General features: G+C 41.1%; 1 protein-coding gene across 11 annotated transcripts in view; it reads left to right on the top strand.

The window, feature by feature from the left end:
• The window catches only part of ABCC9 (ATP binding cassette subfamily C member 9), a 71,067-nt gene extending 57,507 nt beyond the window's left edge, over positions 1-13,560 (top strand). For 8 of the 11 annotated variants that reach the window (XM_059846103.1, XM_059846106.1, XM_059846105.1 and 5 more), the window contains 9 exons: positions 309-410; positions 3,167-3,287; positions 4,245-4,375; positions 4,951-5,029; positions 7,387-7,495; positions 7,708-7,811; positions 8,552-8,685; positions 8,953-9,015; positions 11,554-13,560. In XM_059846103.1, the coding sequence (XP_059702086.1) occupies positions 309-410; positions 3,167-3,287; positions 4,245-4,375; positions 4,951-5,029; positions 7,387-7,495; positions 7,708-7,811; positions 8,552-8,685; positions 8,953-9,015; positions 11,554-11,691 (981 nt within the window). In that variant the 3' untranslated portion in view covers positions 11,692-13,560. Of the gene's footprint in view, positions 1-308; positions 411-3,166; positions 3,288-4,244; positions 4,376-4,950; positions 5,030-7,386; positions 7,496-7,707; positions 7,812-8,551; positions 8,686-8,952; positions 9,016-10,593; positions 10,774-11,553 lie in introns of all 11 variants that reach the window. The other 3 variants (XM_059846109.1, XM_059846102.1, XM_059846111.1) reach the window with 1 other exon arrangement.
• The last annotated feature ends 911 nt before the right edge of the window (positions 13,561-14,471 follow it).

Genomic DNA, 14,471 nt, shown 5'->3' with positions numbered 1-14,471 from the left:
TTTTTTTAAAATTTGCTTATTAGCATTTTTGATCCCTGCTCTTTTTGGGGTTGACACCATGGGATGCCCTAGCCCAAATGAATTTGCAGCAATTACTGGCCTATTTCATTAGTGTTCAGCAAGTTGCTTTGAGTATTTCAGTTTGGGCATCACAACCATGACCTCTTCCAGGGAAAACAAAGAAACCATAATTAAGGGCTAGGTGTCATTATATAAATAATTCTTGGTAAAGCAGAACTGCTCCACAGGTAAAGAAATGTTCTGGTTGCTGCACTTTTTCCTTTTTGTCCCCCTTTCTCTCCTTCCAGGATTATCTGGGGGCTTGTATTGTCCTGACTGCTGCTGTCACTTCCATCACCGAAGGGCCACACTCGGGGTTCGTGGGGCTGGGTCTCCTGTATGCTCTGACGGTACGTGCCAGACCAACACATAAATTTTATAATATTTTTATGTGTACACTGTCATCTGCCAGCCTTCTTAATCTCGAAAAAAAAAGAATCCTGCAAATAATGGACTCAAGCCAAAGTTGAGAGAGTTCAGAGCAACTTGGACTTGCTTCAGGTTTTATGAGCCAATTAAAAAAACACAACCATTCCCAGGCCCTGTGTGCTCCCAAGTGGAGCAGGAAAATTAAAAATGCGTAAGAAGACCTGCTGTGCACTCTGTTTTATACAACACAGTGCTGTTTCCACCTCTTCATGGCAAAACCTGCCAGGAAATACAGATTGTCATCATCTGGGTAATCTTTAACCAAAGACCAAGTAAAATAATTGCTGAAGAAACAGAATTATCAGTTTTGCCCTTGGAGGGAAATTACTGAGATGCCCAAGATTGTCCATGCAATTATGAATGGATTTGGTGACTGGGACATACATGGGCATGTTTCATCCTGCCAGGTAGCAATAGGCATGCAGAGGAGATGGACTTAGGGATGACAAGGTTGCAGTGGTCCAGTAGCTGGTTCATTCTGCCACTGCCATTAGCAGTGAGGAGAAGGAACAGTATTTTAGTGTACCTGGCTGCAAGAGAGGCTGAGTATTCATCATTAGTGCAGAGTGAATGACAATCACCACCGAGAATAGAAGCATTCATGAATTAAGCACGAGAGTTGGGACAAAATGTTACTGAATGAACCATAAGAGTGGAGACAAAGGCAGGATGATGACAGTGGCAGGAAGAACTTTTGAAACCATGACTGTCATAGCAAAAATCTGTCTGCTTTGAAGCGCTGCTATGAGGAAGGGATAAAAGTGTGGGTCTAGCCCTGAGATCTGGCTTTGCACGTAAGTGCTGGTGAGCCCATGGCCACAACCAAAAGTTCTCAGCAGCTGCCTTAGGGAGACCTTAGATCCCCTCTGTGCTGCTGTTGCAACAGTGTGAGAATCTGTCAACAACTGAAAATCAGTCCCAGGGCTTTAGCTTCACTCTGAAAACATTCCTGGTAATGCTGCTTCATTAGCAGGGATATGGAAGCGCCAGGATGTCTGCATCATCCTTGGCTTCTTTGTTTTTAGCCTGTGTTTGCAAACAGTTCATTGGTGTGAAATAGGCATGTGCTGAAGTCTGGCACAACAGGTGAAGAAGAGCTTTAGGCACCAAGTGGTCACCTGTCCCTGATGAACTTTTGAAGGCAGCTGGATCATTACCTGTCTCACTTGACATAGCTTGTTTTTTTTTTTTTTTAATAATTATTCTTTGCAGCTGAGAGAAGGCTGATAGTTGGACCTAGATGAGAACAAACAGTTTGTACTGAGGTTGTGTTTACAGTGGACATCCTGAATTTATTCTCTCCTCTTTTATAAACACTGCCTGCTCCTTTGCACAACTGTGATGAAGCCTGAGGTCATGGGCAGAGTTTTAGGTGCCAGGTTGTGTTATCAAATCTGCCAGATCTAGGATAGCAGCCTGCCATTGCAAGCAGCAGTTCCACAGTGTTTTGCTTATCTGCAAATTTTCCCATTTCTGTAACTTCCTAACTTAAAAGCTGGACACCAAATAAGCAGGTATCTGAACATAAAGGAGAGAATACCCCATCAAGAATTCTATCTTAAGGATAAAGCAAGCAGCCAAGTCCTCTAAATTAACCACAATTTTTGCTGAATCTCATTGTAAAATTATTTAGTGTTTGATTACTGCATCAATATTAGGTTAGTGGTTAAAGAAGTGAGACTGGATTATTTATTCTTAATAAAGTCCTTATTTGGTACTCACCAGAAAAAAAGGCAAAGTCTTTCTCTGAATACGTTTGTGCAGAAGGGGTTTTTATTTTTAAGTTTCTAAAACTTCATTCAGGTACATAAAATATCAATTTTTAAACATTCTTTGCAGTCAACTCTTCCTAATAAGATCAGTTCTTCTTTTTTACAGAAGCACCTAAATACAGACTTAGGAAACAGATTTACAATTTTCAGCCCTAAACAGTAAATCCTGCCTAGAGTTTTTCTAAGCTACTGAGTATTGTTAGAGAACTAATAATCAACTATTATCAACTAAAAGTAATACCTTTACTATTGATTTAACTATTGATAAAATCCTTTTTGTTACAAATGAGAATAAAAACCAGGAAGGAAATATTGCTGAACTGATAACACTTTTTTTCCCTCATATATTTCTGTGCTAAAAACTTCTCATATTTTCCACAGAGAGAAATGAATTATTGAAATATGTAGAAATGAAATGATCATAAAATCTTGTCAATATATTTGCAAATAGTGAACTTTCTTAATCTTTAGTTGCAGTTTTTGAAAGATTAGAATATACATAATAGAGAATATTTCCAAACAGCACTTTCAATTTTGATTTTTTTTCTGTGTTTGTGTGCTTAAAGAAGACACCTTTCAGTGCTGATTATTAGATGTTGAAAACAAGAGATTCCCTCAATCAGTCAGAGTTTAGGTACAACTTTTTCATACTTATCCTTCAAAAAACAAGGATAAGAATACCAAGCACGAAATTGCTGTCTTAAGGCTAATTGTGTTGGAGTATGACTGGCTTCTTATGGATTTGATGCTGTTGCACTGAGTCTTGATCTGCTGTCATGTTAAAGAGACCCACTGTGTTGAGTCAGGCCAAGGATTTTCACAAATGTATCCAACCTTTATTTCCAGATGGGTAGATGAACAGAAAGAAGGCTGAACCCTGTCCTTGTTTTCATTTTGTGATGCAGATAACCAACTACCTGAACTGGGTGGTGAGGAATCTGGCTGATCTGGAAGTGCAGATGGGTGCAGTGAAAAAAGTACACAGCTTCCTGAACATGGAGTCAGAGAACTACGAAGGCTACCTAGGTATTGCTCTTAATCTTTTTAGGGCTTTACATGGTAATGTGAAAGAATGGTAGACTTGGTCACGCAAAATGTACACACCTCTCTGGCCAAAATCTGTTCTCACTGAGGTGTAGGAACTGCCACTGGTGTGAGTGACAAGGATAGCCAAGAGAAGCTATGAAAATATGTTGTTCACATTAGTCAACATGAAAAAAAATCCTATCAAATGCCAGGGAGACAGAGCAGAACTCTGTAGTACAATCAAAATTACCACAGTTATAGACGAGATGAGCAAAACATCCATGTAAGTTATTTAGAAAACAAAAATAAGGATAAAAATTCAAAATGTCACATGCTTCAAAATCTCTGATCTTTCTAGCAGATGGGGACTAAAGATAGGGCCATGTTGGCAAGCAGACCTCAGCAACTCTTCTCTGAGCTGCACATTGGAATTTGTGCCCCACACACTTCAAATTGGCCTTGATTGCTATTTCAGAAGTGACTGAAGTGCAAGAAATGGCTCATAGGTCAAGAAGCTTCCCTGGAAAGTCAAGCTCCTTAGTCCAGAGACAAAACCTGCTGTGTATTCACAAATCAGGATGAAACAAGAGCTGTGATAATGTCAACAGCTCATGCTGTGTGGCAGTAACAACTTCCTTCCTCAGGCTGCCCTTCCTGTGCCGGTCACTGACCTAACACTGCCCTGACACTGCGTTCTCCGCTCCTTTGGCTTCTCCCTCTTGCAATGCCAAGAGACACTTCAGTATCTGCCCTCTTTCCCTACATGTGGAGATCTGGAAGCCAAGTGCCTGCCAGGCAGTTCCCAGCTCAGCCTCCCCTTGGCAAGGAACTGGAGCTCTGTATCTCCAGTGGCTTAAAGGAAGGTGCCCAGGCAGGAGAGAAGGGGAAAGGTGACTGTTGTAAAGGGTGACCCTCTGGCAGCACTCATTTCAGTTTGTTTTTCTGTAACTATTTCAGATCCCTCTCAAGTCCCCAAAGACTGGCCCCAGGAGGGGGAAATCAAGATTGAAAATTTGTGTGTTCGCTATGAAAACAACCTGAAGCCTGTTCTGAAGCATGTGAAGGCCTATATCAAACCAGGACAAAAGGTACTATGTCCAGCAATTGCCCATCATCCTCATTCTGGTGCAGATCCTTCATTACTGAGCTTTCCTTTCTGAAGTGCCAGAAGAACAAGATTAGCAACTTGCATTGTCAGATATATACAGTCCTATCTGAGGTCCCTGGGCACGGATCAAAAACTTACACTGATAAAAGCTTATTCTTAGCTGGGAGCAATTTTTCTTCTGCCTATCCCATGTCTTTCCAAGTCCATTTTCCTTGCATAAAAATAAGTCTAAATGGCAGATAAATTAGAAGGACATCAGACTGAACTGTGTAAAAACACAAGAGTATCTCACATTTCAGCATAGAGTGTCATTGGCATCGATGTCAAAATGCTGAAATGCCCCCGAGACAAGTCCTTGTGATGAGGGGCAGAAAAGGGGGGCATGCTCACTGTGCTGTTTTGTGTTTTCCCTGGTGTGCCACCTGCCTTTGGGAAGGACCTTTCTTCTCCCCAGTTGCACAATCCAGTGTAGCTTTCCCAAAAGAACTGCAGGTGTAAGTAAGGAGTAAGTGAGTAAGTACTCTGTGAGTAAGTGACATCCTCCATTTTTCGCAGGTTGGGATCTGTGGTCGCACTGGTAGCGGCAAGTCCTCCCTGTCCTTGGCGTTCTTCAGAATGGTGGACATTTTTGATGGTCAGTTTTCCCTGGAATATGTTGTCATTCCTCAACTGCTCCCCCCTTATTTCCTCAGAAGAAGCAAGGAGCCTTCTTGATAGTTTATAACCTGGTTCTCTGGCTCATAAAATGTTTGATTAGAAGTGTTATGCCTGATCCTTCAAAGTACAAAGTGCCCTATTGTGAATAGCGCTTGGTTCTTCCAGGAAATGTTGTGCACAGATTATATGTCTAATTTTAAAAAAATGCCTATGGTCTGAGAAAACAATATGCAATTTTTGAGACAGGACAAAAAAAATATGTAACTCTCTGGAGTGTCTAAATGTTTGCCTAAAGAATAACTGCAATAACTTATTATAGCTGTCAAAATATTAGCAGAGTAGAAACTAGAACTCAACAAGTCCATTCCCTTGATTTTTTTTTTATTTTATTGTTCTTTCCCACATCTGCAGCAGAGTCTGACTCAAGGGGTGGAAATATATTGCTATGTTTTCATTCCTGCAGCATTCACCTGTCCCAGCTAATTGGCACGGACTGTTTTTCAGCATTTATAACACAGATACATGTGTGATGTTGAGGGAATATAGAAAACCACTAGAAAGACATCTTTTTGTTTCAAAGATTTCCATGTTTCTAATTTCACCAATGTGCATGGAATGTTTGCCAGGGAAAGTCCAGTAGGATGTGGGAGGATAAGTGAATCTGATGCAGCTAATACTTGCTTTTGTTGTGGTTCTGTCTCTATACACATCTATGGTAATTGGCTTCTGATTCATGACCATGATTCCTGGATATATAAATATTGCAAAGAAATAATAACCATGCTTATGGCCAGCTTGAAGTTTCCTTCTACTTAAGTCTTCTTTCTGTATATTTTCTTTGTCTGCTTCTCCTGTATCCCTGATTTTTCCCAATGGGAACATCTAAGCCTTTTCTAATCAAGCTCTGTTTATCCTTTGCGCACATCCCCGTCCCAGCTGGACCCATATTTGGCCTCCATGCTGATCCATTTCTGGGTGGGGTCCTGACTCTAATAAAAGCTACATAATAACATTTCTAGTAACTTTACTAGAGGCAAAATTTCATTCATGCTGTTCCTTAGGTCTTCATTATCTCCCTCAATTTTTATCTGTTTGATTTTATTTTCCTACTTTTGCTTTGTTCTTTAGTGTTTCCCTTCTCTTGCCTGATGTTCAAACAACCTCTCATTTCTCTTGTGTCTTGCTTGACTACCCCTCAATCCTTTCCCAGTTTCCCAACTCCTCTCAAATTTAATTTTTCCCTTAGGTTCTCTCATCTCTTTTCCTTAAGGACCCTGGCTTCTATCAAATATGCATTTCCTTATTTCCCAGGCATGCCATATTAATTTTTCCCTCCTTATTCTACCTCATCTTCTGCTAACCCACTCTAATATCCATGTTTGTGAAGAAAAGGAATTGCTTACGTTTATGCAACCACCAATGTCTCAAGCAGAAGTCCTATAACCTGATTTGGATTTTCTTGAAGAGTGAAAATAATTGGACTTTGCACCTTACAGATAAAATCTTGATTCTCTGGCCGTATAGTAAAAGCATAAAACCACAATAATAGAAGTAGTCCACCTAGGGGGGCAATTAAAATCTTCCAATAGAACAGGGTCACAGAGAACAACCTACAAAAAGCAGTATCATGACAATGGGAATGACAGAAGGGACACACCTACAAAGCTCTGAATATCCATGTGCCTGACAGTTCACAGTTAAGTTCTCACTGCTGGGAGAGAGAACTGATGAAATGAATGTTAGGTACATCCCAGTGAGGAGTGCAGCTGCCAAGTGAAGCAATCCACATGAAAACTGCAGAAGTGCCTGATGGAAATAGCCTTTACCATATCCTTTTTCAGTTTGCCTTGGCCCATTCCTTCCATGCCATCTCCAACCTCCAGTATACATGCATGTATTATGCAAAAGAAATTGTGCTCCTTCTCAAAGGAAATATCTTCAGCAACTCTTGAATTCAAGGGGTACAAAGAAAGGCACAGCAACATAAGTTGCTCTTGTTCTTGCTCTGTTTGGCTGTAATTGACCCATAATAAATTATCCTTCTGGTGCTATCATTAGCCACACAGAAGGCAAGACATGTAATTTCCTTTAAGGGAGGATGGAGGGAAGAAAAAGGAAAAGAGCAAGGTGGCAGTGTCACTAATAAACTGGGACATCCTGGCTTGTGGTAATTAGATACATTCACCTTCCCCGTGTGTCTGACAGTGCTGAGAGCTCACAGTGTCCCATCATTAGAGACCAGCCCAGAAGGGCTGTTCCACCTTTCCACTTGCTACCTGTGGATCATGTGCTTTGTGCAATTCCCTCAGGTGTTCTGTGTGTTGTTTGACACAGGGAGGATAGTGATTGATGGGATAGACATCAGCAAACTGCCTCTGCACACGCTCCGGTCCCGACTCTCCATCATCCTCCAGGACCCAATCCTGTTCAGTGGCTCCATCCGGTAGGTGTATGCCATCAGGGGGTGGCAGGCAGCATTGCACAGCCTGTCTGTCATGGGAGCTGGGGGACAGGAGAAGATGGAAAAGCCAAGAAACCTTCCTAGCTCAGTCCAATCCATCTGCACAGCCTGCCGAGCGACACACAAGGTGTTAATTTGCAGAAAACCTGAAAGTAATTGCAGTAACAAGACTCCTGTTATGGTTTTCTTTTCAGCTTTAATTTGGATCCCGAATGCAAGTGCACTGATGACAGACTCTGGGAAGCTCTGGAGATTGCTCAGTTGAAGAACATGGTCAAGTCATTGCCAGGAGGCCTTGGTATGTCTGAACCAATCTCTGGATCATGGGCCAATAATGGAATCATGCATGCACACAGATAAACTGATCCATCCCATCTGACGCTCTGGATCATCATGTAGAAGTGCCAGACCCTCTTCACAGTAGAGAGAATATTTTTATTGAAAAGCTGAAGAATAGTCTGGTTTCCCATGCACTGTGGAAAAATCCTGCAACACCTCAGCATCATGGTGTGATTCTTGGGGCTGTCCTGTGCAGGGCCAGGAGTTGGATTTTGGTGATCCTGTGGGCTCCTTCCAACTTAGGATATTCTATGAGTCTATAATCACAGGGTGATAATTTGTAAGGAGAAAAAAGAACAATTTTACCTCCTTTAGCAGAACCTGGCTCTACAGGAAGGGCTGTAAACTCTAACAGAGCATTTTTCTTAGCATTTCAGATCCGTTTTATGAAGGAAACTCACATATTTATTTCCATATTAAGTATATTTCATATTACTAAGATATTACCCTGCAGCCTACCAGATTTTCTAACGATTTGTGCCAACTGTTTGTTTAGTGATATATTTCTCCTTTCCCAAGAGGTTGTGCTCATTTTTCTTGGTATCCCTCCATCCCACTGGTCAGTCAAGGTTATGGTTATTGGCTTTTATGGGGATTTTGTGCACTACGCCAGGCTTGGCCCTGGCATAGTGCACAAGCAGAGCTCTCAGGGGCAGCATTTCAGAGGTGCAATGTTCACAGGAACTGGTTTTGTTACAGATGCCATGGTCACAGAAGGAGGGGAAAACTTCAGTGTGGGGCAAAGGCAGCTCTTCTGTCTGGCCCGAGCCTTTGTCCGCAAGAGCAGCATCCTCATCATGGATGAAGCCACAGCATCTATTGACATGGCCACAGTGAGTACAGCAATTAGCTAATTAAGGCTCTACCAGGAGAAAGGCATCTTCCCTAAGTGTCAGCCACGAAGTGTGAGATCTCTGTAGCAGAAAAAACTGTCAGCTTTTTTGTTTCTCAGGATAAAATGAAATGCTTTAGAGGAACCCCTGCTTTCACAGGTGTGACATTTCCCTACTGGGAAAGAGATAGTGTGGAATATGCTTAAAAACATGTGAATTAGAATGTAACAGGATGAAGTAACTGGAGTGAGCCTTTTCCTCTGACAGGAAAACATCTTGCAGAAGGTTGTAATGACTGCCTTTGCCGACCGCACCGTTGTAACAATAGCGGTAAGTATTAAGCTGGAAAAAGCTCTTTTGTCCTCATTCCTCAGGCAGTTAACCTTGCCCTTCACCAGTTAAACACCACTACATAAAACTAAAAGCATCACAAAATAGAACTAAACTATGAGGCCAGAATATTCCCATGATACCAGAACAAGTCAGACACCTACTATCAACCTGAAATTTTGCAGTAAATGCTGTCTTGCTATCAAACTAAAACACTTGGATCTGAACAAAGACTTTACAGGGAACTTCAGCATATGCACTGTCTCCAACAAAATTTGAATTCATTCTCACTAAAAAATTGAAAGCAAATGCATGGTTTGAACCATTACTGAAAGTTGCATCAAAATCTAGTTTGAATTTTGCCTCTGAAGGCTATGCATGTGTGGTGCCTACAAACACAGCACAAACTTATGAGTGGAGATTTCATAATATCCTTGATGTGGTTTCTCAAGCTGGGTTATCTTTTCTCTCTTTTGGAATAAAAAGCTGGGTTTACAATAAAAGTTTTAAAAACTGGAGTTGATGCCTAAAGAGGCTACCAGAGGCTAGACAGTGTTAAAGAATAAGATAGATATTTATTAAAAAGGCCTTCAAAGGATACACTTTGAGCAGTACAAGAGCCCGGCCATGGCTCCACCCAAGATGGACATCATGTCACAAGTTTTCACACTTTTATAAGTTTTGGTCCATTTACATATTTGGGTTAATTGTCCAGTAAAAGCTTCAGGTTATGCAGTCCCATCCCCCCAGATTGCTCTCCTCAATTTGCCATTGTTTGTACTTTTGGGGCCTGAAGCTGCAACAGTGTCCTCGCTTTTCAGGCTGGAAAAGGATTGTTTTGTCTGACTAAACTGTGAAGAGAACATGCTAACACTTTATATGAAGTTCAGAGTTACACACTAATGCAGTACAGAATCTGGAATATATGAAAGCTAAAACTTAAGGCATCAGAATCAATGGGAATTAACCCCCAGAATAATATCTTTTCAGCCAGGGGTTTATGATGTTCTTTCCCATTTTCCTGCCTCTTCTAGTGCCCAAAAGCTCCCTATATCCATACATGTTCATACATACACGTGCACAGACATGTGGTGGACGCCATTAAGAATCTTTCCACCTGTGACAGCAGCATTAGTCAACAGAGGTTTTTTCCACGAGATAAATATGTGTTTTAACAGCTGTTTCATTTGTCTTGTCTGGAATACTTGTCTGGAATCTGGAGTCCAGTGGTTAGAGATTACAGTCAGGCCTCCTGGACTCTGATTTCAAGCCTGTCATGGAGTAGTTTGTGTCAGGCAAGCCACTTAACTCAGCTCATTTACAATGTGCTCCAAGGTTCTTGGCTGTGTAAATGCTGAAGATTCTGGTGGTGAGATTGTTGTCCTTCAGTTCCATGCTTATTGTCCTTCTGGCTGGAATCTCACTTTTCTTTGGCTTTTCCTTTCCAAAGTCAGTGTCTCAGGTGAAACAGCACACGTTAATATTTAGCTTTCCTCACAGAGCTGGCTTCATTCCTTTCTTTCCTCATTCACAGCTGATCCTTCCTTCACCCACCTGTTTTTCTGTTCTTTTTTCCAGCATCGCGTGTCTCACATCTTGGACGCCAATATTGTCCTAGTCCTTTCTGAGGGCTTTCTAGTTGAATGTGACACTGCCTCAAACTTACTCCTCAAAGAGGACGGCCTGTTCACCACTTTGGTGAAGACTCACAAGTAGAGTCTCTCAGTCCACACTGTTCACAGGACTTCTGGCTCTTTGGTAGTTATTTTTACCTCTTTAGTTTCCTTTCACTCTGCTTCCTTTCTACTGCACAGCTTCTGAGAGGACAGTGCAAAAAGGTGTTTCTTGTGTGGTTCCTGGGTTTGTTTAATTTCATGACTATTTATGTGGATCATATGTAAATCTTAGAGATGCAGCTGACACTGAAACTACCATGTCAAGGCAATCCAACCCATGAAGTGATCTCTGACTTTCAGCCTTTTTAGTGAAATATCACACTTTTAAGAGTTCATCCCATCTATACCTGACTGGCTGTATTCATATGGCCTTGAAATTAAGCTCAAACTGGTTTCAAACCTGTAGCCTATGGGATTAAACTGTTGCCTGGAGTACACTCAAATTAAATCTCAGAGGGATTTGCAGAAGGCAATAGCCCAGGAATGCCCTGAGGTAGATGGAGAGCAGACTGCTGAAGTGCAGAGAATGAGGAGCAGAGCAGGATGCCAAGCTACCTGACAATGCAGAATGCTTCTCATCCCTATTTCCCACAGGGGAAGATGTATTTCAGTGGTGCCATAGGATTTATTCCAACAGCTGTGTTGTCCATAATGGCAAAAAGTGAAGTTCATGCTTAAGTATTTTCAGGCTTGGTGGCAGAGGCTGTGAAGTAATTGAAGACCTCTTCAGGTTAAAGTAAAAGGATCTATTCCAAATATTGCTGTAAACAAGGAGAGCCTTTCCCTGATGGGGTTTGCCTTGCATGAGACCCATTAAAGGGAATTATTGAAATGAAAACCTGTTTGCTTTCCTTCGTGGCAGCACCGGGTTCACACCATCCTCACTGCAGACCTGGTCATCGTCATGAAGAGAGGGAACATTCTAGAATACGATACTCCTGAGAACCTGCTTTCCCAGGAAGATGGCATCTTTGCTTCCTTTGTCCGGGCTGACATGTGAACAGCCACACAATGCATTTTAACAGCTTATTTTTAAACAGATGAAATGCAAATATTTTCTACTCAGTGTAACATCACTTTTACTTTTTTTGTTTTGGTTTGTTTTTTTTTTTAGAGCTTCTTTCTTCACAGTTCCATCTTCCAAAATAATAAAGCCTATGTATATATGTATGCCTTGAAGCAATAAAAATGTCACTTTATTCAAAGCTATTAAACTTCACACACACACACATACACACACACACACATATACACACACGGAGGGAGAAGTTTTTACTTCCTGAGAATTTGGCATTTTCCTTAGACTTTTTATTGACTTTATTTTTGTTTAAAGAGAGGAAAAGAATGCACTGATCTTATAAACGGCATATGTTATGCTGGAACCAGCAATCAAATCGTGCAGTTTGTCAAGGAAGCAAGAGGTTCCCCAGATGCATTCTATCCCCAGAGGGAAAAATTAGGAAAAACATCCAAGCCCATAACACTTGGGGCAATTGCTGCATTCCAAAGGCATAAACTTTGCTCTCCAAGTTGTAGCAGAGGGGCAGTGAATGAGGGAAAGGAATTTCATCAGGAATAAGGACATTCTTCCTGTCCTTCACTTTAGTAAGCACACTTCAGTTGTGACAGAACTATTTTCAGTGCAACAATGGTTTATTCATACAGTCAGTTCCTAAATCCATAGTCATTCTTCCAACTTTCACTAAAGATTCAAATCATCCTATAATTATGCATGCTTTGATAGGATTATAGAGGAATTTTGTACAGTATCTCAAAACTTTGTATTAAAATTGATCCGAATTTATAAACTTGATATTAACCCATCCTTTAATCATGTCTACTAAAATATTCTGCTTAAAATGGCATGTAATTAGCCAACCACTAATTATTTTGTATGTCTTTAGTCCTTCGTGTTGGGGACAACTTTTATTTTCCTTTATATATTTGTGGCCTACCTCTAAATCAGATCTAGTGCAAGGAGGTGTGATTTTCAAATTATTGCTATATCCTCAAGAATGTAGATGAAGTTAGATACATATTTACATCAGGCAGCTTTGCAAAGGTTGTCTGCACCTGACTTTCACACATAGTTTGATCCTGACCCATGGGCAGTAAACACTCAGAAGGAGTTTCACAGGCATATTTTCAAAGATACAGCTTGAGAGATCAGCTTCACTGGTAATATTCATGGTGATTCTTATTCATCTTTTGCTACAACATTCAGGAAGACCACTAAGTGCACTTAAGCCTATTTATAGTGCATTAATATAACATAAGGTGCAGCATTTGCCCCCCCGCAAAAAAAAGCACAACAATTTTGGAGAGGTTGTAGGACTTGAAATTTGGCTTCCATTTAGTCTCACAGTGTAAAAAATGATACAGTGGTTTATCTTTTTAAATTGATTTCTGGACGTTTTTATTTTCTCTGAATTATTGAAAATAAAAGCTGTGTGACACAACTAAACAAAAGAGCTCAGTCTTGAACATTTTATGAGGGGAAGTACTTCTGTGATTTCCCTGTCTACCGCTGTGAAACATTTTTGTTCTTTTCTGGATTAATTCCCCATGCTGACCTTTGTCATTCAAATAAAATACATTTTAAAAAAGCAGATACCCAGAGCAGAAGCACATATTGTTATCCAAATTTCATGGCCAAAAGGCCAAGATTATTCTTGATTTAATTTAATTGTCTTCAGTGAAAAGAGAATTGGATTCCCTGGTATCAGACTGGATATGAAGATGGAGCACAAAAAGTTTGGTTGATCTGTGTGTCTTTGATAACAATGCAATCCTGATTTATTTTAAGTGGTGCCAGCCAGTTCAATGAGATCCCTGTTCCCACTGCATTAAAGTGTTGCCACGGGCCTGAGACTGTGTCTTGTAATACTTAAGAGAGGCCAATAATTAGCACCTCTTTTCTCTTAGGTTTGTCCCAGAGCCATTACAGGAGTGAGAAGCACCTTGGCTCACCCCCGGCTTTAGAAGTGAACTCTGCTGTTTGAACAGGTGGAAAAGAAAATAGATATGTGAGAAAAGGAACATGTGATGGGGTGAGAGAACCTCATCATGCTCCATTCATTTGGAGGGAGGAGTGCAGGAATATTGGCCTCAGTGTTAGATCCACCACGGCTGAATTGTTGGGTGACTGCTGCAGTGTGTCCCACTGCTGCCCAGCAGGTTTAAAAGCACAATCCCATTTCTAAAGCATTAATCCTATTCAACAACACAAATCTTACAAGATAACAAACATAAACCACCTGCTGCAGACATAGGAGATCTCCTGTTACAGCTGCTGTCCACACGATGGTACAGACTCCCCAAGGGCTTAGGCTGAACATTTTTTGTGTTTTCCTTTAAAGGAGGAGTGTGTTGCCAATGGTTGCACAGCTGTTTTGTTACTGAAAAGGGTGCAGAAGGGACAAAATCTTTGAAACAAATTTCTTTTGATTTCATGTAAAGGTCTGAAGTGTGTTCTGTTTGCAAGCAGTTTCCTAAGGCTGTCACGTGCATAGTAAAGGAAATATCAGCCTGGAGACTGTTTCTTTGATTCTTGTCACACTGCCTCTTCTGCTGGTAGGCCCTTCTTCTTTTCCACAGCCTTCTTGCTCTTTTTTCTTCACCATCGCCTTGTGTCATAGACCTTTGAGGCTCCTGCTTGTATCTCTGGATGCTCCTTATTCTACCTGTACCCTCCCACTCCTTCCCAGGTAAGCTCCATGCCCTTTGCCCCATTTCTTCTCTCACATAGCTCTGCACTTACACTCCTTTCCCCTTCCCTGC

This window comes from Haemorhous mexicanus, chromosome 5 (assembly GCF_027477595.1).
Source record: "Haemorhous mexicanus isolate bHaeMex1 chromosome 5, bHaeMex1.pri, whole genome shotgun sequence".
Classification (NCBI taxonomy): Eukaryota; Metazoa; Chordata; class Aves; order Passeriformes; family Fringillidae; genus Haemorhous; species Haemorhous mexicanus.
Note: the sequence above shows the minus strand (reverse complement) of the source record. Positions and strands in the feature narration are given on the sequence as shown.